The sequence below is a fragment of the Saccopteryx leptura genome, chromosome X (genome assembly GCF_036850995.1).
Source record: "Saccopteryx leptura isolate mSacLep1 chromosome X, mSacLep1_pri_phased_curated, whole genome shotgun sequence".
Lineage (NCBI taxonomy): Eukaryota > Metazoa > Chordata > Mammalia > Chiroptera > Emballonuridae > Saccopteryx > Saccopteryx leptura.
The window spans coordinates 111,924,586-111,948,432 of NC_089516.1; the positions used below are offsets into that span (position 1 = coordinate 111,924,586).

The window sequence follows — 23,847 nt, forward strand, 5'->3', positions numbered from 1 at the left end:
GGAACGAGTATATTAAAAAAAAAAAAAAAAAAAGGCCCACTTACACCAAACATTTCTCAACAATTCAAGTACTGTTTGGGGAGGTCACACCTTTACTTTTTTCTGCTGGCCAAGGTCTGAATATGGTTGTTCTTTGTTTGTTTGTTTTTCAGGCCTGGAGCAATCTAGGCTTGACATGAGGTTTCTGGAGCCTGAAACCAGTGGGCTCATTCTCCTCATCCCCAACCCTGTCCACTGGCCAGGTTGCAAGGTCTTAATTGAGACACTGAAATATCTGTTCCTTACAACATATTGTTAGGACCGAGAAGAGACCGTAGCTGCAATCTTCCCCCTTCTTCCCCCACCCCACCCACTATTTCATTTTGAATGAAGAAATGACAGGGTTATACAACCTGCAGAGCTATTCAAGGCAAAACTTGAGGCAGTGGACTCAAGACAAGCTAGATTCCTTTATAACAGGGGTCGGGAACCTATGACTCGTGAGCCAGATGTGGCTCTTTTGATGGCTGCATCTGGCTTGCAGACAAATCTTTAATAAAAAAATGTTAAACATATAAAACATTCTTATGTATTACAATCCATTCATTTCCTCATGTTCATGGTTGCGGGTGGCTGGAGCCAATCACAGCTGTCCTCTGGGACAACAACAAATTTTTATTGGATAATGCATAACGTACACGGGTCGTTGTATGGCTCTCATGGAATTACATTTTAAAATGTGTGGCGTTCATGGCTCTCTCAGCCAAAAAGGTTCCCGACCCCTGCTTTATAAAATTTCAATTTTTCTCCTCCCTCCAAGAAAATACACATTCTTAACACATCAGTATCATGATTTCCTAGTTTTCTACTCCACACCTCTGAACTCTTTTTCCTTCTCTCGCTCCCTCCTCTTTTGCTGCTTTCTTCAACTAAGACTCTGTTCTCTTAAGTGGAGAGAAGAGCAAATCCCCACCTCTGTGCTGGGGGTGTGGTACTCTGCCCTTTTTAAATCCCACTCCAGGATGGTGAGAATCCGGAGGCCATTTTATGTGTTCCCAGCCACAGAAGGGAGGGGCGAGTTGCCTACAGTGGAGCTAAAGGCAGTCTGGCTTGAGAAGCATTTTAAAGGCTTCTGTGGGCAGCAGCTGCTGTGGGTGGCAGTTTGTACACTTTGATAATAAAAGGCGATGGTGCAACAGCCTTTGGTTTTTACTTCTCGGTTTCATGTTTGGGAGGTATTAGGGAGGAGGGAGTGGGATGATTCTCACTTCCTTTGAGGATCCTGGGAGTCTTAAGGGTAATTTTGAAGGGCTCCTGGCAGAACTACAGAGCTCATTGGCTGTAATCCACATACCCTTGAGGTCTGAGTTGTAGAGGGGCAGAATGGGAGAAGATCCACAGTACCAGTGTATAGTTTCCTAGCAACAGGCAGGCACCTTAGGAAAGATTTGGCTTTGTTGCAGCTAGGAAGCTGGCCTGATGCATTTTGGCTCCTGCCTAAGAGTTAACTTAACTAATGGGACAGGCAGCTCAGAAGAATAGAGCTCTGAATCCTTGCACACCACAAAACATGAAAAACCTCTAAAGAGAATACTTCTAGGCCTAGTCGGCTCAAATTTCCTGAGATGTTTCTTAGAGGCTGGGGTGCCCACAGGCTGATGGCACCATAAGAGAGGCACCACCTTTTCAGGACACACACAGCTCTTTTCTTCTATCTTAGCCTGCCTGTTCTCTGCAGGAAGGCGGACCCACACTCTAGGAGACCAGTCTGCATTTCTGTCACAGTGGGCTTCTCTCTTCAGATGCACTGAGAGGCAGTGACTCAGAAAATAGCCCTGGCACTGACGAGGTGATAAAGGTGATGGGTAAGAGGTGCAGTGTCTCCAAGGGGAAATCCAGGATCTCCCAGTCTTTGCAACACCCCCACCCCTGTTTCTGCCCCAGAAAGCAGAGCCAAGGGAGGTGGGGAAAAGAGTGAATCAAAGGAAGAAGAAAGAAAAGGGGGGGGAATCAGAAACCAGAGAAAGGAAGATGATAAAGGAAAATCTCGGTGGGGAAGGGGAACTAAAGAGCAAAAGCTGAGTGGCAGCAGCAACACTTTTTCTAAGGCTCTCCGCAAACTGCGCTAAACACCACCTCCCCCCAGACTAAAGCAAGCCTTTAATTCAATGGGTCCAATTTATAAAGGGTCATTTTTCATAGCTAAGATGAAATCCAGTGCGTACCCTCATGTGATTGGATAAAGAGCATAAACAGAGGTATGTGCATTTTTCATAGACTCAGACCTTTGTTTTAAGCTAAACGTGGTAATTCACCAAATGGACAGGAAAGAGATTTGTCCATGGTTAGTAAAGTAGGAGGCTCAACAGGCTAGACTGGGAAGTATGGCTGGAATCCTTAAGGGGTTTACATAAAGCTACACTGGCTTGACTTTCCCAGAAGATGTAGGAATGGATGTTTTTGACCTGACAGACTTTGGACTACTTGGCTGAAGCTGAAGGAAGGATAATGCAAAAATGAGTGCAAGGGGCAAGAGAAGTGAATGTTGGGGAGGTGAGCAGGGAGGTAAATGCAGTCTCAGTTTATCACCTTCCTGTTTTGGGGGATGGGGAGTTCATTAGAAGCAAGGACACCTTAGATCCCAGTGTTTGAAAGAGTCCTGTTTCTCCAAGCTCAGCATTCATAGTGTAGTCAGGGCAAGGTGACCAGAGCCAAGTGCTCGCTCATGTCTGACTATAAAAAATATTCCCCAAGCTTCCTAATTGGACAGCTACCTAGGAAGAGCATGACTTTGAGGGGTTCAAACAAAACCCTATAAATCTCTTTCCTCTCCCTTCTCTCAGCCTCAGGCTAAGAAGGAAGCTGAAGTCTTTAAACTTTAAGTCACATAAATAGTCCTGTTTGGAAATAACCAGAATTGGGAAACCATCCAGAAAAAAAGTCTAGAAAGGTCAGTTTTCCTGCTATAATTTTATAATTTGGGCTGTTTTACAATCTAAGAAGAGCATAGAAAGCTCTGGCTTTTTTTTTTTTTTTTTTTTTTTTTGGCAGGGTTGGGGGTAAAGTCTGTGCTTCTGGTGGTTTTATTGTCAGAGCTGGTATATTTTTGCTGACTTCTTTCTATTTATCTGAGAACATAAGCAGATGTTCCCCCATCCTCTTGGCTTTCTTGGGTAAAGACTAGTATTTCCTTCTATGAAACTATACGGGGATGGAATTTAGGGGGGGGGAGTTCAATTCAAACACTAGAAAAAAACACCATTTACATTCTAAAGGGAAACAAATCACCTAACATATCCCTCAAATCCCCACCATAAAACTATAAAGGTTCTGAAAAGGAAATACAAAAGATTGCTTGAACTTAGGGCAAGAACCGGAGAGGTGTGTGTCCCCACAGCCCCTGTGGTGTTGAGCAATTTAATAATGTAATAAGAGACCCCTCCTGAGTCATGATTAGGAAGCCCATAATTTAAACCAGTAGAAAGTATAAATGTCCTACAATTAACTGAGGGAAAGATCTGTCCTGTGCTCAAATTTGCAGCTTTTCCAAAGAACCCTCTGGAGTCAGACCTGGATATTAATCTTGGCTCTTCCGTGTACCATTTCTGTGGAGAAGTCCTTACTTTTCCATAATTTATTCATCTCATCTTAAAAATGGCAATGACAAGGGTATTTTTCTCAAAGGACTAAGAAAGATGATACGTGTAAAACACTTCTTAGCACAGTGCTTGGTACATAGTAAGTGCTCAATGAATAGCAGCTGTTACTAAAAAGTAGTGGCCTCCTTAAATCACTGGAAGCCCTGCTGACAGTGTAGATCTGGGTGAGGTGGCTAGATTTGGATCTCTTTGATGGATTAAGTACCCTGTCTCTGGGTTTCCATAGCACTCTTGGTAGTAGTTTATTTACTATTATGTCTCCACTCTATCCCCTACCATCCTACCATCCCTCAAGTCTAGGGACTATGTCTCATTAAATTTCTCTATCCACAGCTCTTAACACAGTGCCTGACACATGAGAACACAGAGTAAACATGAACTGAAACCAACAGCCTGAGTCACCACTGGCACTGTCAATCTTGCTTCCATCCCTGCGGTAGCATCGAATGAGGACCAATGGAGAGAGAGATGGCTCCATACCCTAAAGTGTGGCTTTCTATCTTGAAGTTTGCAACAACCATTTCCAGGGAGATAGATTACTGTTCCTGCTTAAGGAGATCATTATGAAGTGGACATTCCTATCATCAATATAATCAGTATAGTTTACTTTGATATAGAAAAATGGAGGCGATTTCTTCAACTGAACCCATGTGCGGGCTCTATCTTAGGATGAATTTTATTATAGCAGCCCAAAGAGAATGGTGATCCTCCTTGTGTTACCTTCAATATCCTTGCATTCTCTCTATTTTTTGGGGGGGAGGGGGAGCTTCTGTAGGTGAAGTTAACTGATTTAATAGGAAAACAATCAAATCAGATAGACTTTGATTACTGACCATAGGCAAACCATACTGAAGAATGACGTTCAGAAAGATTGTATGCTCTTAATGTGTATGTTTTAGTACAAGAATATTCTACTAGTTTCATATTGCTGCTATAACAAATTGTCATGAACAATGTATTCTTACGCAAATAAATTGTACAATAACAATTGTAGTGACTCAAAGCCATAGAAATGTATAATCTTACAGTTTTGAAGGTCAGAAGTCTGCCATGAATCTTCCTAGGCTAAAATCAAGGTGTTGTCAGGGCTGTGCTCCTTTCTGGATGCTCTTGGGGAGAATCCATTTCTTGGCTCTTTCTAGTTTCTAGAAGTGGCCCATACTCCTTGGCCTCCTTCCATTTTTCTAAAAGGCCAGCATCAGGTAGTTGAATCTCACATTGTATAACTGACATCACCTCTTCTTCCTCTTCCACTTTTTCACTTTTTATGACCTTATTATAGCATTGGGTCTGCTGGATAATACAGGGTAATCTCTTTATTTCAACTTTAGTTGGTAACTTGCATTCTCTTAAAAGATACCTTTTTTGCCTCAAGTACTACTAAAATTATCTACGCATTTTTTGAACATATTTGTGTTTTCCAGTCTACATCATTTATTTGCGTAAGAAGTTCCTTGAATTGCTTCTCTGTGAATACATAGGGTTTAAAACAAGTTCAACCATTATATTTTCCAAACTTTAGTGGACACCTCCTTGTTCTAGTATTGTATTTTATAACGGCGAACAAGTCCATGTTCATACTATATGTATAGTTGTTCTTTGATATCCATGAGGGATTGGTTCCAAGACTCCCCATGAATACCAAAATCTCTGGAAGCTCAAAACCTCAATGCAAACGGCTGACCATCCACATCTGTGGATTCCCATCTGCAGTTGGTTGAATCTGTGGATGAGAAATCCTGGAATACAGAGGGTCAGTTGTATATTTTTTAAAAAAATCCACATATAAGTGGACCTGCATGGTTCAAACCTGTGTTGTTCAAGGGTCAAATGTATTATTAATTTTTCAGTGTAGAGTCCTAGACCTCACCAAAGAATATCTAAAACAAACAAAAATACTTTTATTCAACTAAATGGGGTTTTACAGTTTCAATTTTTTTTGTTAATCTGAAGCTGAAATTAGGTTTCCCAAAGGCTTTACATTTCTTTTTATTTATTTTTTATATTTTTATTTTTTTTTAAAGATTTTATTTATTCATTATAGAGAGGGGAGAGAGAGAGAGAGAGAAGGGGGGAGGAGCAGAAAGCATCAACTCCCATATGTGCCTTGACCAGGCAAGCCCAGGGTTTTGAACCAGCAACCTCAGCGTTTCCAGGTTGATACTTTATCCACTGCGCCACCACAGGTCAGGCCCAAAGGCTTTACATTTCTAAACAGACTGTTTAACTTGAAGCACCTCCAAACACTCATGTTTTTTTTTTTTTTTTTATGCCCCTTTGGAGCATTTATGGGCTCTTAGTCAAAGAAGTAAATTCATTATGAGCCTCCCTTCCTTCAAAGGTGTTTATTGCCTTTTGTTCCCAAAATTGGAATTTACCAGATTTTAGTGTAATTCTACTTTTCTGTGGTCAAGGGTTTACCATCCCTGAAAATACCTATAGGACCACTTCATTTGTTTTCTCTAAGTGCCTAGTTAAGTGTTCTGCATACAATAAATCCCCTTTAATTAAGTACCTTTCTATGCTTAATCTCAGGGGAAGGAAATGGGGAAAATGCAAATTTGATAATACTATTTCTGACTTGTTTGGTAATAGGACAACAAAGGAGAGGGGGGCTCTTATTTAAAAAAAAAAACAAACATTTTCTCTGTGTAGTCCTAGTTAGGAAGTCTGGAGAAAAAGAAGAGATTATTACAGATTTTATTCAAATACTAATGTGGCTCAGAATGTCCTTGTGCTAAGAAGTAAGACTAGGCCTCTTCTTGTGGAAGAGAAATGGAAAAGCCACTGTAGGACAGGGGTCCATGATGTAATATGAATGAGTACCATCTCCTTCGTGTAGGTCAAGGCAATTTGAGACACCTTGATCCTATTTCTTTCTCTCTCCTGTTCTTCTATCTCTCTGTTTCTTCTCCTCTTGTGTCTTTCTCACCCTTCCCATATATTTTATCTTTGCATGCCTACATAGTCCTTATGCTAGTCACTGGTGCCCACAGGCTGCTAAAAGCCATCAGGAATAGAGAACCTGACTACCTTATGCATATTAGGAAGGTTCCATGATTAAGGAATAAGAGAGAATGAGTTAGAGCCAAGATAATGGAGAGTTCTTTCTTTCTCAACACATACCTGAAAGTCATAAGCAGAATATGGTGGCAGGTGAGGAGGGCTATGGTAGTAGGTATTGTAGGATGTCACTTGAGGACGAGCATAGTAAGAAACAGTTGGATGGGCATTCTCAACAGAACAGTTCAGTGCCGGAAGAGTTGGGTTCTGTAGAAAAATACACATTAAGAATATTAACATTCATCACTAGGGAAAATGGTTAAATAAACTGATACATCTACACTACAAAGGGAATACTGATAAACAATTTAGTGGCAGAAAATGTTGTCCAGGATATATTGTTAAATAAAAAACAAAAGTAAGCCACCAGCAAAACTATGAAGATAAAGATCAGTGGTTGCTAAAGGTTGAGGTTGTGGGGGGAGGGATTAGTAGGCAGAGGATTTCTAGGCAAGTAAAAATATTCTATATGATGTTATAATGATGGATATGCCATTATACATCTATCCAAACCTAAAAATGTACAACACCAAGAGTAAACCACATATATGGTAAAATATGAACTTTGAGTGATTATAATGGATCAATGTAAGTTTATCTTTGGTAAAAATGTACCATTCTGGTAGGGGATATTGATAATAGGCTATGCATGTGTGAGGCTAGGTGATATATGAAAATCTCTGTATCTTTCTCTCAATTTTGTTGTTAACTTAAAACTGCTTTTAAAAAATAAATCTTTAAAAAGGAAACTGCTACATCTAACAAGTCACTATATGGAAACATGAAAATTTCTGGAAAATACACAATGGACTGACTCAGAATAAATTCCAAAATAAAAAATAATAATAGTAATAAAAGGAAGCCACCATATTATATTAATATAGCAGGATTCCAATTTATGTAAAAATAAAAACCTAAACAATTATATATGTATGTATGTTTGTAAGTGAAAATAAATTAATCTGGAAAGATTCACAGTAAACTGTGAACTGTGGTTATCTCTAGGGATGGAAGTAGTATTAGGAGACAAATGAGGACTCCTACTTTCTGTTATACATCCAAAGGTTTTAAAACTAGCATGTATACTTGTATCACTTTCCTCCAACTTATTTTGAAAAACTCAAACCTACAGAAAAGTAAGACCCCAAATATACAATATCAAATAGACAGGGCTGAACAGGCTACTGCTCTTGCTGTGACAAAAATGTGATGAATCACAAAGGGTTTGTACAAGTTGTGAGGATGCTGGCAGGTCCCAACCTTTTGAAGGAGCTCTCATGCAGACACAAATTACATTTATTTCTTATCAGCCCTGCAGGCTAGAGACAAAATCCTAGCAGTGAACAGAAACCATGAAAGACCAAGTAGAACATAATCTCTCTCTCTCTCTCTCTCTCTCTCTCTCTCTCTCTCTCTTTGCAGACACAACAATGCAGAAAGAACTGAATACTGTTTTTATAACATGGTGGTGTGTGTAGCCCCTCAAGGGTTAAAACTAATCCTGTTCAGGATAGGAGTGCTTCTCCCAACAGGGTCAAAGCATTACTAAGGGAAATCACCACTACTCATTAGTTCCCAAAGAGAACTGTGATTTGATCTTTTAAGTACCATATGGGTCAAGGTGTAGGGCAAATATTCTTTTCATTTTTTGTGTCATTGACACCTCCTCCATTTACGTTGATAATAGCTGTTTGCAAACTCAATGTGTCTTACTTCTGGTACACATCTAATCTACATTAACAGAGAGCAGAGCTTCCTCTCAAGTGATAAAAAAGTGTGGGCAGGCTTTGGCAGTGGCACAGGCAACTACATTGGGGTGTTGGCAGGGGAAACTCCCTTATAGCAAGTTTCAACAGTTCTGTTGCTCTCTTCCTTGGAGTGGGTTACTATTTACATTTCTAGGAGGTTTGAAGAGCTACGAACCTCAGTCATTATGATGCAGCTCACAGATAAACCAGAGAAATATTTGTTAGCCTCTCTTGTGTGGGAGAGAACTGACATCTTGGCCATTCCAAGGGTTGGCTCCCTTTACAGAAGAAGAGTGTGCAGAAATGCCCTTACCTCCCCACAAGAATTCTAACAAGATATTTCATCCCCGAGGAGGCGCTAGAAATCATGTTCCTTAAGCCTACTGCAAAAACATACCCAAAAGGAGATATGACTAACCATGATGGATTGATTAGTTACCATCTGTCTTTATCAGAATATATACTTACACTTGGTTATTAATTTGGGTACAATAGCATGGTTATCTAATACATCATAATGGATCAGTGGTTCATTGTATACTTTCTCAGAAAAACAAAACACTTCCAAATATCTTTCTTAATTGTATAGCTAACATAAAGCCAGTTTTGGTTCCTGATGTAGTAATTAATTAATTAAACACTGCATTAATTATTTGTATTGAGTTAAAAATGTAAGAAGATAAATAGTATTTCTATAAGTTGTTAACCAAATAGAATATTTCTAGGTTCAGTGCTTTATCGTTCTCATTATTTTGTTTTCATAGATTTCTTTTCCTAAAAATGAAAGGCCACCAATAAAATATTAATAATACCCACTAATAAATAAATAACACAACTTCCAGCTCATGCAAAATGAATCCAGTTCTCCTATGCAAATAAATTAAGCCTAATCACAGAGAAACAATCATACAATGTAAACTTAAACTATATATATTTTTTCTTTTTCTTTTTATTTATTTATTTTTTTTAATTTTTTTTTTTTGCATGTGCTCAGCAAGGCCAGGAGGCCTTGAAAGGAATCTCTGAAAGGAAGTTTACTATTATAAAGAAAGAAACACAGAAGAAACATGAGAGGAAGATTGAATGAGCACTAGAAAGCCACAGAGAAAAGAGTGTCAAGAGTAGAGGATAGGCCCTGGCCAGTTGGCTCAGTGTTGGCCTGGCATGTGGAAGTCCCAGGTTTGATTCCCAGCCAGAGCACATAGGAGAAGTGCCCATCTGCTTCTCCACCCCTCCCCCTCTCCTTCCTCTCTGTCTCTCTCTTCCCCTCCCACAGCCAAAGCTCCATTGGAACAAAGTTGGCCCAGGCGCTGAGGATGGCTCCATGGCCTCCACCTCAGGTACTAGAATGTCTCCGGTCACAATGGAGCAACACCCCATATGGGCAGAGCATCACCCCCTACTGGACTTGCCAGGTGGATCCCTGTTGGGCGCATGTGGGAGTCTGTCTCTCTGCTTCCCCATTTCTCACTTCAGAAAAAAAAGAGTAGCTATATACAGAAAATGGACAGGGCAACAATATAAGATAAGGGATTGAAGGTAGGTGAAGAGTTGGGCAGGGAAGGGGCAAAAGAGATGGCCCAAAATAATAGTCTGGTTATGTTCTAAATCAATAATTCTGATTTTCAATAAATTTGGGCACTATCTTTGCATGTGCATATAAAAGTGCATGTGTATTTCTGTTAAAATTCTGGGGTTTAAGTCATGAGACCCCCATTATGATCAGTAGCATTCTGAGCTCCAGCGAAACAAAGGTTATTAGGTAGCACAGGAAATGGTGAAAGCGATTTTGTTTGGACAAAACGGAATCTGTTCTGAGGCAATGATTGTGGACTTTGGGAAAAATGTCACTTTTGTTTCTCCCCACTTTACTCCAAACCAGAGACACCAATTAAGAGAAAATGACAAGATATAATCCTTTTTGAAAGGTTTATCTTTAATCCTTATAATTCTAGTCAATAAACACTTCATCACAGATTTGTTTAAGATCCTTTTTACCAAGCTCCTCTGGTCAGGGAACGAAGACATCCATTTTATTTCAGGATCCCACAACTCTGGAAATTGTGGCTACTAGCTGATCCTATTAAGGGCTGCCAACTCACAGTCCTTGGCTCCTGTTCTCCCTCTCTAGGGAATGGCTTTCATCAGCCAACACCCTCGAGTCTCTCTGCTGATCCCAGGGGATTCTACTCAGAGGGGAGGTACACCACAAGTCACCACCTCATTTGGACCTATGCCAAGGATTTTATTTAGGTTCATTTGGTTGATGTTCCAGGATTTTCTATACCGTTTCTCATTTTAATAAAGCAAGCTAAGTAGTTCCTCCATGGCGCCCCTATCTTATACTCCTTGTAGTGTTCTCTCACCTCATGAATCAAACATCTGGCTCCCTGATCTTTGCTTTCATCTTTCATTTTCTCCACTGGTCCTTGCCTAAATTCCAAGACTTGTTTGGCATTTGATGACGATCAGAACTTTCCTTGCTCTCCTAACTTAAAGAAGCTCTCAACTGCCTGACCTGTGGTGGTGCAGTGGACAAAGCATCGACCTGGAACGCTGAGGTTGCCGGTTCAATACCCTGCACTTGCCTGGTCTAAGGCACATATGGGAGTTGAAGCTTCCTGCTCTTCCCCCTTTCTCTCTCTCTCTCTCTCTCTCTCTCTCTCTCCTCTCTAAAATGAATTAAAAATTATTTTTTTTTAAAAAAGAAGCTCCCAACTGTTGGAAACAGCTCGCTTTCAATGTTTTGAAATTAAAATAGGTATACAAAAGAGGTAATGTCTGAAAACGCTTGTAGAACCAGGAAGGGCAGTCCAAATGCTAGTTAGGGGAAGCTGGGACGGAGCGGAGAGAGCAAAGGCTCTGGCATCTGAGGCGCCTGGGCTTCAGTCCCAGCTCTGCTGTTTAGCTCTGGGAAAGTTACTTGGCCTCTGCTGGCCCATTTCCTCATCTGTGAAACAAGGGCAGTGATATCACAAGCTACTAGTAATGGTGAGGAACAGAGAAAGTAATTGTACAAAAGCAGTTTGAGGAGAGTAAAAGTGCATTACTGCTACCTATGAGGACAACCCATCAACAAACCTCTTTTTCCCTCTACAGGACAAAGGTCACAGTGAAATTATGGGTCCAGAAATAAGCTAGACATCAATGGTCCACTGACTCTCGACAGAGTTCCTTGCCAGAACTCCAATGAACCTACCAAGAATCCACCACCCACTCCATTTGTGCTTCAGGGTAGCTCTGCCGCCTAAGGCTGAAAACTCTAAGAATGTTTCAGAGAATTCTTCACACTTGTCCTGATGTACCATGTCTTTAACTCAACACCCCAAAAGCTTCTCCGCCAGCTAGCCTATCTCTGATTTGGCTTTCACCTGAACTCTGGGGAAAGTCTCCAAGTACAAAGAGCTATAATCCAGAAACAGCTTTTCTGCTCTCTCACCCAAAGCTCTCTCAAGCCCAAACAGGAAATCCTTCCCCTTCCTCCTTCTCCATCTGAGGATCCCACCTTGTTGATACTTCCCCCAACTCCTCTGTGCTTGGGCTTTCCTGAGTGGGAGGAGGGGTGTGGGAATGAAAAGTGTGCATATGAGAGCGGGAAAGGAAAAAGAGAAAGAGAGAGAGAGACAGGCAGACAGACTGGGCATGTAAAAGGAAGGATTTCTTTTGCCTTAGAGTCACCAGCAGGAACACTCAATACTTCCGGTCAGTCTGGTTCTGCCAAGGACTTGCCGCCCAAAACTGCACAGTTGTTCTTAAGCCTACCTTTCATTTTCTGTTACCCATCCTTTTGACAGTCCAGAGTCAATTACAAACGTCTTTCAGATTCCTGTTCCTTAGAGACCTCAAAATGAGACAGAAATAGCTCTGGGCCTAGAGGCTATCTATCTGCCTCACTTCTGAGGTCAAAGGAAAACCCCTTTTGGGCACAAAATAATTTCCTAAACACAGGAGGGACATTCCTTTAAGGAAGTGGTACGCAACCCTGGATGCAGAGCAGAATTGCCTGGACCTCAGTTTAGACTAATTAAACCAGTATCTCTGGAGGATGGGCCCAAGAATTTTGTTTTTTTAAGCACCTAAGTGATATCATTCTCATAGGAATCCAGCTATTATCTCTATAATTTGAGATCAAGGTTTATTAAATAAGCAAGTAAATGCTTAGAAATGCTTTAAAAACAAAAGAAAAAAGGAGCCCACTATTATGAAGCACCTACTGGGTGCTGAGTCCTGATGTGCCTTTGCAGACACACATGCACAGATGGAAAAGAGTTGAAAGGGGAGATAGGGAACATGGGGAGGTTGACATTGAGATTGAAGTTGAGGTTGAGAACAAGACCTGGCAAGCAGCTTAGCCTATGGCTGGCTCTTCAAATTGGGGGGCAGGGGGGGAAGAGTCCAGATGTTCTTTCTGGAGAAACTCCAGAAAAAAATTCCTGGGAGGGGAAACTAGCATTATTCTTACCTATAAAAAACATCTTTCCTTAGGCTCTTCTCAAGTCTGTTAGGGGAAAACTACCCAAAACAGTTTCTGCCAAATGTGTGTGTGTGGGGTGGGGGTGGGGTGGGGGGGTAGAGGAGAGTTGGAAAAGGCAATGTTTACAAAACCAGCATGTACCAGAAGATTGAGAACATCCTCCCTTCCCTACCCATCCCCAGGATGTGCCTCAAGAACACAGGCAACTCATGTTAATAAGAAATATTTGCAGACAGATAGCATTACCTGGCGCCTTCAACTTGAGGTTTCTGAAGGCAGTTATATTCTTGAAGCAATTGCTTCTGATTCCTCCCTTCAAAACATGGGCCCCTAACCTGACTGGTAGTGGTGCAGTGGAGAGAGCATCAACCAGGAATGCTGAGGTCCCAGGTTCAAAACCTGGAGGTCACTAGCTTGAGCGCGCGCTCATCCAGCTTGAATGTGGGCTCACACAACTTGAGTGCAGGCTCACAAGCTTGAGCATAGGGTCACCGGCTTGAGTGTGGAATCATCTACCTGATCCCATGGTTGCTGGATTAAGCCCAAAGGTCACTGGCTTGAAGCCCAAAGTCCCTGGCTTGAGAAGGGGTCACTGGTTCAACTTGAGTCCCCCAGTCAAGGCACGTATTAGAAGCAATCAATGAACAACTAAAGTGCTGCAACTACAAGTTGATGCTGCTCACCTCTTTCCCTTCTTCTCTCTCTCTCTCTCTCTCTCTCTCTCTCTCTCTCTCTCTCATACACACACACACACACACACACACACACACACACACACACACACACACAAAACATGAGTTCCCATTACTCCTAACCTCCCAGTCTGGCCCTGGCCCCCAACACGGGTCTCTCGGGAATGGGAAGACACTCCCTTCCTTACCATGTCCTTAAAGCCTCCAAGGACAGCGGCAGTGATGATGCCCAGGAACAGACCAACGATGTTGAGGATGGTGGCAGACCAGAGCAGGTGGTAGAGGTGGATGATGTCCTGGCAACTGCTTACATCAATGTATTCATAGTAGCCACCAGTGATTTCCACCCGGCTGGACAGGGAGAAGCACATTTCAGTCAGTCCCCAGGGAGCAGAGTGGCCCCTAGGACTATGGCTACCACACAGCTCATCGAAAAACAGGGGAACTATCATAAGGGACATCATAGCCATGAACCCATGAATGCACTCAGGGAGCGAGTGAGACACTATACTAAATCTGTGTGTGATTGCTGTTTATAAAAACAAAACAAAACAAAACAAAAAAATAAAACAAACAAACAACAACAACAAAAAACCCTAAAAAACTACTACCTGGCAGAGAAATACTTGTTACCATCACTAACATTAATCGTAGATGACATTTTTTGACACTTGCAATGTTCCAGGCACAGTGCTAAGCATTTTATAATGTGAATTAATGAAACTTATACTAATATGGCAGATACTAGTCACACATGGCTATGTAAATTTAAATTAACATTAAGTAAAAAATTTAAAATTCAGTTCTTCAGTTTCATTGGCCACGTTACATGTTAAACAGCCACACTTGTAAGGGCGACACTAGTGGCTGGTTACTGTGCTGGCAGTAATGTGACAGAACACATTCCAGAACATTTCCATAATTGCATAAAGTTCTATTAGATAGCACTATAAATTCCTACAATATTCTAGAAAGTAGGTATTATCACCATTCCTTTTTTATTGATGAAGAAACTGAAGCACAGAAAGGTTAGGAACTTGCTCAAGTCATAAGAGGTAGGGCTGGGATATAAATTCAGGCTTCAAAGACAAAATAAAATACCAACAAACAATAAACAATGTCCCAATAAAAAACTAAAGCTGAGTTGCTGCTTAAAACTTATCATCTCCTTGGAGGGGCCTTCCCTGACCACTCTGTTTAAAGATGCCCACTGCTCCCCTCCAGCCCAGTCATTCTCTATCATGTTCTTGCTATGAACTGGATTAGGACCTCTCCAAAATTCATATGATGAAGCCTCAACTCTCAATGCCACTGTATTTGGAGAAGGGCATGTGCATGTAGGAGGTAATTAAAGTTAAATGAGGTCATAAGAATGGGGCCTGAATCCATTAGGATTGGGAAGCCTTATGAAAAGTGCCTGACTGGTGATGGTGCATCAGATTGGACGTCGATCTGAGATGCTGACGTCCTAGGTTCGAAACCCTGAGGTCGCCAGCTTGAGTGCAGGTTCATCTGGCTTGAGTGCAGGCTTGCCAGCTTGAGTGTGGGATCACTGGCTTGAGAGCAGCATTGCCAACATGATCCTAAGATCACTGGCTTGATCCCAAGGTTACTGGCTTGAGCCCAAGGTCTCTGGCTTGAGCAAGGGGCCACTGGCTAGGCTGAAGCCCTCAGGTCAAGGCATGTATGAGAAGCAATCAAGGAACAACTAGTGATGCAAGATACTTCTCAACTCTCTCCCTTCCTCTCTATCTCTTGGGATCTCCACACACAGTCACTGAGGAAAGGCCATATGAATGTAGACATAGTGAGAAGGCTGCTATGTGCAAGCCAGGAAGAAAGCTCTCATTGGAACTCGAGTATGCTGGTGTCTTGGACATCCAGCCTCCAGAATTGTGAGAAAATAAACATCTGTTGTTGATACCACCCCATCTATGGTATTTTTTTATGGCAGCCAAAGCTAAGATATCTCCCTTTTCTAATGGTTCTGTAAGACTCATCACTTATTAATATGTCTGCTTCTTACTGTCTGTCTCCCCAACTCGAATGTGCGCTTCACGAGGACAGAGACTTAGTTCATTCCATTTACTGCTGTGCTTGAAACATAGTTGGTGCTACATAAATATCTGGTGAATGAGTTAGATGAAAGTTCCTGTCCTGCTGGATGTTGTAAACTAATTTACAACTTGACCTCTAGAAATAATAATGAATGTAAAACACTTTGATTCTTAAAATAAAAGTCACAGCCAAATGCCCTGGTATCAAGATGGTTAGTACATATGACTCTCCTGTTATAAAAATACCAAAAATGAAAAAGAAAAGAAAATTAAAGGTTAACTTCATGAGTCAGGGAGGGATTAGTCACACAGGAAAAACTTTTGAATTTGACAGATGAATTTATCTTAGGATTCTTTAAAATCAATGTTTCTCTAAGAAATTGAAATCAGTGTGGTTATGACCGCCTGAGTCACAATCATCTGTGTTTGTGTAGATGTGTGCCTGCCTGTGTGTGTCAGTGCATTGTTCGTGTGTGCCTATGGGTGTCTGTGTGTATGTGTATGTGTCTCTGAGAAAGACCTGGCTAACATGCGGTTCGTAGGACCAGTCCCACTCCTTCTGATTCTGTCAGACTTTTAGGGGGTGGGGCTCAGGAATCTGTGTTAATGTGTGCAATAATGTTAGAGAGCCACCGTTTTACACAGTGACTTTCCACAGCGGAATTTTAAAGGTGCTTTAATTCATCAGAATTTTAATTGGACTTCAGTATTTTCCAGAACATAGCTGAAGAGACCATCTGTAAGCATACACTGAATGTCTCCTGTGAGTTGGCACTGTACTCAGTCCTGGGGACGGGCAAGGAGGACATATCCAGTTTACCTAGGCTCAAAAAGGCAAGCAGGTCAAGGACTCTCACCTGGAAAGGGCAAGCCTGTGTGTAAAGGAAAGTGTGGGCTTGTAAGGACCCAGAAGAAGCTTAAAAGTCAGCTTTTGATGGCCCCCAAATTATCTTTGCTTACCACCTAAGACACTGAGAGGGTAGTCCGGCAGTATACATAAGCATGCAGTATGGCAAAGCAGGTTCTGCCTGTGAATGCTGGCTCTGCCACTCATTTGCAGTCTGACCCTGAGAAACTTTGTTAACCCCGTGGGCCTTAATTGAAGAATGCATGAAATTAATACTCCAGCACATAATAAAAGCCCCCACCAAAGCGTGCAGCTATTATTTTTCCCTTCTAAGAGCCAGCCTCTGGCAACACGATTCAAACCTTTGAATCTGTTCTTAAAGGTATTAAAGCTTTAAAGGCATGGTCACAACATGAGGATGGCTCAGTAGTTTGTTTAAAAATATTCAATAACTGCTCAGGCTGGGCGGGCTGGTTGGTTAGAGCATTGTCCTGAGGCACAAAGGTTGCCGGTCTGATCCCCAGTCAGGGCACGTATGGCAACAGATTGATGTTCCTGTCTCTGCCTTGCTCTCTCCCTTCCTCTCTCTAAAATTAATAAAATCAATATTTAATAAATAACTTATAATATTCAATAATTGTACAGAATATATGTTTGAGTTCAGTTTGAGTGGGTTCAGTAGCTATTGAAATATTTTTTACTGAACTATAAAAGCAAAAGAATGTCAATATGTAGCTCTGGTTTGGGATTTAGCAAATTGATATGGTTTGTTTCTGTTTGTGATTCATTTGATTTAGTCTCTAGGCAGAGCTTCCTTGGAAATCCCATCTTTGACATTCTGAGCACTCTCAAGCCTCGAGCCTCTCTGACCGCAGGGCTCTCCTGCCAGACCCTCCCACTGCCTGATTAAGCTTCCTAAAACATTTTTAAAACTAAGTCATTCATTTAATCAAAACTGTCGCATGGCTCCCCATTAGCTTCATGTCCAAATTGCTCAGTCTGCTATAGTCTGACTTCAAAATGCAGCCCGCACTCCAGCCAGGCTGGAGTCCTCGGAAGCCACAAACTGGCCGTGCTGGGCGCTTGCTCTGCACCTTGGCTCAGACCCCTCCTCCCCCGCATGGAAGACACTGCCTTCTGTTCTCTGCCTATCCTAATCTCTCCCACTGCTCAGAGCTTCAGTACTCACCTCATTAGTGCCTTATTCAAGGACCCCAGTTGCCTATTCACTAGCTTTTCCCCTGGACTCCCCATAGCCTCAGAGAGTCATTTTTTTTCTTAGTTTGATGCTTTGCATATGTCAATAACTCAGTTATTCATTTAATCCAATGTTTATTGAGAACCTACTCAGTACTGAATACTGTGCTGGCTACTGAAGCTACAACCAAGGTCAAGGTGGACATGATGACTTTGTCTAAATTGTAACAACCTCTTGAGGACAAGGGCCATCTTTTACCTACATTTGTGTCACCCTCACTGCTTTGCACAGTGGTAGAAATGTTATAGATTATCAATAGGTACTTGGTGAATGAATAACTGAGTTCAAAGACTCACCATTGCATCAATCATCAGAGTGATTACCCAATATGAGCTCGCATCCCCTTGCTCTCAATTTGCTGGGTATGCCTGGAGAAATAGATAACCTCTCTGTGTTTCAGACCCCATTTAACTAAGTAGGAGGCAACAGATCTTGGATAAGGCAGAAGGGCATGCTTCTGCTCTTTGATAAGGGCCTGGAACCATTAGCCAACTCTTTTATTTTTAAACATTTTTGTTGCTTGTTTACTTTTTAAGAAGTTTTTTTGATTGATTTTAGAAAGCACAGGAGAGAGAAAAGAGGAGGGAGGAGCAGGAAGCATCAACTTGTAGTTGCTTCTCGTGTGTGCCTTGACCAGGGATTCTGAACGGGTGACCTCAGCATTCCAGGTCAGTGCTCTATCTAGTATGCCACCACGGGGCAGGCCTATTTGCCAGCTCTTCATGGACAGGCAATGACATGGGCAGCCTCTGTGCATCTCTGTTACACTGCGTAAATTCTGCCTATCTCCTGCCCCTGTCCCACAATCTCCCAGGTAAATTGAGTTCCTCAATGGCATAAGTATGTTTTCTTGATAGGTACTTTTCTAGAACAGTCCCTGGCACACAGTAGGAGCTCAATAAAAGTTTGTCAAATAAAGAAGTGAATAAAAATAAGCTATTGTCTTTAACTTTATTACCAGCTGAAGCGATTAACAAACCAACCCTATTTCCTTAGGTTCTATACTGAAGAACCAATGATATTGACTTGACCTCTCCAAAGCTGAGTAAGTACTCTGAAGGGCTGCTGCTGAGGAGCTCTGTCCTAGAAAAAGCCACCTTCCTGCACAAGGCTAACTGAAATAATCTATGTTTTATATTAAAACCTCACTGCCCCTGAGGTCATAGATCTGTGGGTTTCAGGGACAGTAGAAATTGTGTTTCCATAGCACTGTATAAATGACTGCCTGATGTGTTCATTTCCACTTTTTTTTTCTTGGCCTCCTTTCCAGGAAATGAACTGGAGGAGCTGGCAATTGATTAAAAATAGGCTTCATGTGAGGAAAACAAATAAACATTTGGCAAAATTAAAGTCTCTGAGGCTCAGAATGTTTGTGGCTAGCTATATTTAGGCCTGGAGTTTAGGTCTCTTCGGCACTGGCTGGAAAAAGCCTTGGGTCAAGGTAAAAACTTTTTTCTCTATTGCAGGATCATTGCCACTTAAGTCTCATGGCTTTGGTTTATGACCTAGTGAGATGGTTTTCTAATGAAGAGCTTACTAACTGCTTTTCTAGTGGCCTGTCCTGGGATTCTTAGCACAACAGACTTTGGAAGGCCTTGACTGCTGCCAGGGGCTGGTCACCAGGCATCAGGTAGGTGAAAACTATTTCCATGTTTGAAAATCTTTAAGAGCAGTGTCTCCATGACCCTTCTTAGTTGCCTAGTCCCATATTTTCTTTTCCTGATGAAAGGATGTCCCTGTCTTTGTTCCTTTTTAACAAATATCACTCCTTTTCCATCAGGTCTTTACTCATGCCTGGTCCTGTGCTGGGGCCTGAAGATATTGGTGAAATGAAGTTATGTTCACTGCCTTTAGGGAGTCCAGAGTTCAGCACAGATCTTCATAAAATTCCTTTAGAGCCTTGAAGATAATGCTGGCATAACTTGCTTTAAGAAAATTAGAAAATCAGTTATTATGAAGTTCAGATTGACAGAAAGATTAACTGGGCTTGGTTCTCCACTTTTAAAAAAGTTCTCCTAAAGTCTCAGCTAAATGGAATTTAAAGTAGGATTTAGTTTACTCAAACCTTTGTCAGAAATACACCTAATTACAGATAGAAAGGTGCGCCTGCAGGGAATCACTTCTCAGCCTCCTTGGTGGGCCTCGTGTCTCCTCAGATCTCAGGCCCCATTCTGGCCGGCTCCCAGCTCTCACTCCAGGAGCACACGAAGCCAGGAAGCAAAGGGGAGCACGAAGGAGAAGGGAAGAGGCTGTCAAGAAGGAGGAGGAGGGAAAAAGAGAGGGAAGGGCAGAGCAGGGGAGAAAAGGATAAGGAGAGGAAAGAGGAAAGATAGTAAAAGGACCTCAATTCCTCTGGGACCCATTTTACATTCCTTTGATCATTTTTGGAAGGATGGGCTCAGGAAGTACAATTATAGCCAGCCTTCAATCACTGCTGCTAGGAGGGAAGTCCTTTACAAGTGTTAGTGTTATTATAACATGAATAATTTAACGTCCCAGATAATCCCCAAACCTCATTTGACTCTTTAAGTTTCTTTTCCTTTGCCAAACCTTTTAACGAAACGAGACTGGTGCTGGTGAAGAAGGTAAAGGGTTGATGTGAGTTCCTCTGTTCTCCTCCTTGCCTCCAGTCTATCAGTCTGTCCAGTCTTAATCCTCAACACAGAGAACTGCCTCACCATACTGAGAGTAGGGAATGTGAGTGAGGAGGGGGATTGCATCCATCTCACTCTCTGGAGGTAGCTCCATTCAAGCCCCTTCTGCCAGCTCCTCCCATCCTCCCTCCCATTCTTGGTCTCAGCACTCCTACGCTGAGAGGCTAGAGAAAATATATGTGTGGGCAGACATTGGCTGACACACCCCACAGGCAGGGCTATTCACTTATGCTCTTATTTCTTTCCAGTATGCATTCCTGTCAATTTCACTTTCTAATTGCTCTTGAAAGTATTATTTGCTTTCTATTGTCTCCAACTCCATTCTCTTTGGCCTAAACTCTTGCAGTGCCCCCCTTACTGCCTCCTCTCTAAGCATTCAAATCCATCTTCCATGCTAAATACCTTTCAAAGATTTCCAATTGTTTAAAACGTCAAGTCCAAAGGCATTCTTCTGGCCAAGGAACTCTCCATAATTTGACCTGTCACTACAATTCTGTCCTTACCTCCTACCCCCTTGTATAACTATGCTACCCCCGCAACTCCTGGGAATACTCTCCTCACATCCACCCCCTTTTGGTTTGTTTCCTAACTCCCTACTTATCGTTTAAGTCTCAGCTCCCACATCAACTCCTCCTTAACATGTCTGCCCAGCAACTCTGACTTTTAGTCATTTGGGTTGCCAGTGTCCCCAGTATATCCACTGATTCCTCACCACACTTATCACACTATATTGCAATCAACTGTCCACATGTCTATCTTCCCTACTAGGCTGTGAGCTCCTCAGCAGTACTCTCTGTATTCCTATCTCCTAAGTATGTTTGGCAAAAAAAGAATAAATAATATTTTCACAGTTGGAAAGCAGAGAGCCAGAAGGGTTGTAGTAGAACTAGCACCAAGTCTACTCCTGCCCCAGGGCCTTTGCGCTTTCAGTGCCCTTTATTTGAAATACTCTTTCCCCCCAGATATCTACTTTTGTTGCCTTCTCACATTACTTAGATATCTGTACAAATGTCACTCTTCAAAGAGACTTTCCCTGGATACTCCATCTAACACAGCACACACATTCCCCTCCTGTCACTATCTAGCTGCTTCTCCTACATCGTTATTTTTTTCAGAGCTCGGATCAACAGTTGACATGTTATATCTATATTCATAAGTTTATTGACTGTCTTCCCAAATAAAATATAAGCTCCAAACGGGCAAGATTTTTGTTTTGTTTGCTGCTGACTCTCCAGTATCTAGAACAGGATCAGGCACTGAGAAAATGTTCAATAATGACTTGTCAGTCTTGTTGAATTAGGACTTAGAACTGTGTTGGAACCTTATCTCTACCATTTTCAAGTTCTGTGTGACCTTGGGCTAGCTATTCATTTCCTCTGAGCCTCATCTCATCATCTGCAAAATGGAGTAATAATTCTACAGACGTCATAGACAATAATTAAATCAGATCAAATATTTATAAACACTTCACATGGTGCCTGGCACAAGGCTAAATGATATAATCTATGTTTTGTATTAAAACCTCATTGCTCCTGAGGTCAAAGATCTGTGGGTTTGAGGGACAGTAGAAATTGTGTTTCCATAGCACAGAGAAGGCATGTGAGCTGAAATCTGTTGGCCGACCAGTGTGTTCTACTTCTCTGATCCTTATGGCATACCCTTTTCCCACCCTAACCCTTCTACTATCCATTGTGATCAAACCATTATTCCTGTGCCTGGGAGCTGTGCTGTTACCTGCCACAGTTGTAGAGGTCACAGCAGAAGCAGGTGTTGCCCCGGATGCGAGGTGGGCACAATCCACGGCTGAGGTGAGGACAGTTCACCTGAGGACACACAACAGTGAGGAGATTAGCTGACATTGCACGGTAAGCAGGACCCTCTGGGATTGGAAATGTGAGTTAGCAACTAATGGAGACGGTAAAGATGGCTGTGAAATGAACACACCAACACATGGGAGTCTTGGAGCCGGGCAGGGGGCTGGCTGAATCGTACCTGAGGCAAGTCACTGTATAGTTGGAATTTCATCCAGCCTCCACCACAGCCCTAAGTGCCCCATCCCTGAAGGGTGGAGATGGAGAGGAAGAAGGATAGATGGAAAGATGGACAGAAAAACAAATGGACGGTAGGAAATGAGGATACGAGGGGAAGGCATATCAAGAGAGAGGAGGAAAGGGGACCAGATGGGAAGAAGACAGAGGGGCTGTCACATGCACTCTGAAGTACAGTGGTACCTCTGTAGCTGCCTGGGTAAGGTTCCTCATAACCCTCGCGGAAGGAGAATTTTTGGTTGAGGAACTTATGACCTTACATAGGAAAAATAGGGTTAGGGGGACCAGGGTTACCAGTGAGCTTATGGAAGTCATTATTAATATTTTAACAGTCACCAAGTTAACACAAAAAAGCAATCACGACGAAATCAAGAGAAGAACAATGGCACTTTACACATCTTGAGTTAACAAAAAGTTTTAAAGATTAATTTCCATTTACCATCTTGTTGGTAAGAAATTTTCCAGGTTCCCTCCCCCGTATGGATGCAATGAAGTGCTTGTAAATTTGTTTTGTTGTGTTATAGAGAATATTCATAGTAAATGAGCATTCTTTCTTATATTGGGTCTTTTATCCAAATGTTCACTGCCCTTCTGATAAGCATACACATTTCTACTCCTCCTTTCTAACCCAAGGTTAGGAAAAAATGGTAAATTTGTGATTGGGGAAAGAAAAAGGAGGCAAGTGGATGGCAGGGCCATAAACAAAGCTATTTGCCCTGATGCCTTGGGAGGAGGGCCATCACTTTGCCTAACTGCAAAGATACGAATCGTGATTCGGGAAGCTGCCACTAGTTGGCGCGTTGGCGCACTGGTCCAGTATCGGTAGTTTGATATACAAGTTGACTGACTTCCGAGCTCGGTTACAGAATGAATTAAACTCATATATCAAGGTACCACTGTATATTTTATATAGAATGGCTTCCCCTGAAGTTGTACAATGCAGTGGCCATTTTATATCTACTTGCTTCTCTTTTCTCTGAATCACATGTTTAAAATTTTCTAACTATTCTCGGGTGGGAGGGAACTGCCTTTCAATTTGAGGTTTAACACAGAACCAAATTATCAAGGTTACTAGAAGCACATAGTAGCATTTCCTATGAAAGTGATCTCCAGCTTGGAGGGAGGTAGCTATTGTGTACTGAAATGAAAGCTCTCCAAAAGTGACCTAGAGACATGCTTCATCTCACTGCCCACCACCTCTAGTTCTGTATGAAGGGACTTGGAACATGAGGAGACATGTGTGGGGCAGGAGAGAGATACTCTCATGCACCCACTCAAGCATTATCAGACTGGCCTCTGAGGGGTGTTATGAGAAGGGCCAGGCCAGTAGTCTAGCCCTACTCAGTGCCTCCAAGAGAAAAAGGCCTC

General features: G+C 42.0%; 1 protein-coding gene across 3 annotated transcripts in view; it reads right to left on the reverse strand.

Moving 5' to 3' along the window:
* TMEM255A (transmembrane protein 255A) overlaps positions 1–23,847 on the reverse strand; it is a 50,878-nt gene that overhangs the window by 2,803 nt on the left and 24,228 nt on the right. For 2 of the 3 annotated variants that reach the window (XM_066357049.1, XM_066357048.1), the window contains 3 exons: positions 22,166–22,254; positions 13,804–13,966; positions 6,765–6,908 (listed from right to left, as the gene is read on the reverse strand). In XM_066357049.1, coding sequence (XP_066213146.1) covers positions 6,765–6,908; positions 13,804–13,966; positions 22,166–22,254 — 396 coding nt within the window. Of the gene's footprint in view, positions 1–6,764; positions 6,909–13,803; positions 13,967–22,165; positions 22,255–22,662; positions 22,735–23,847 lie in introns of all 3 variants that reach the window. The other variant, XM_066357047.1, reaches the window with a different exon arrangement.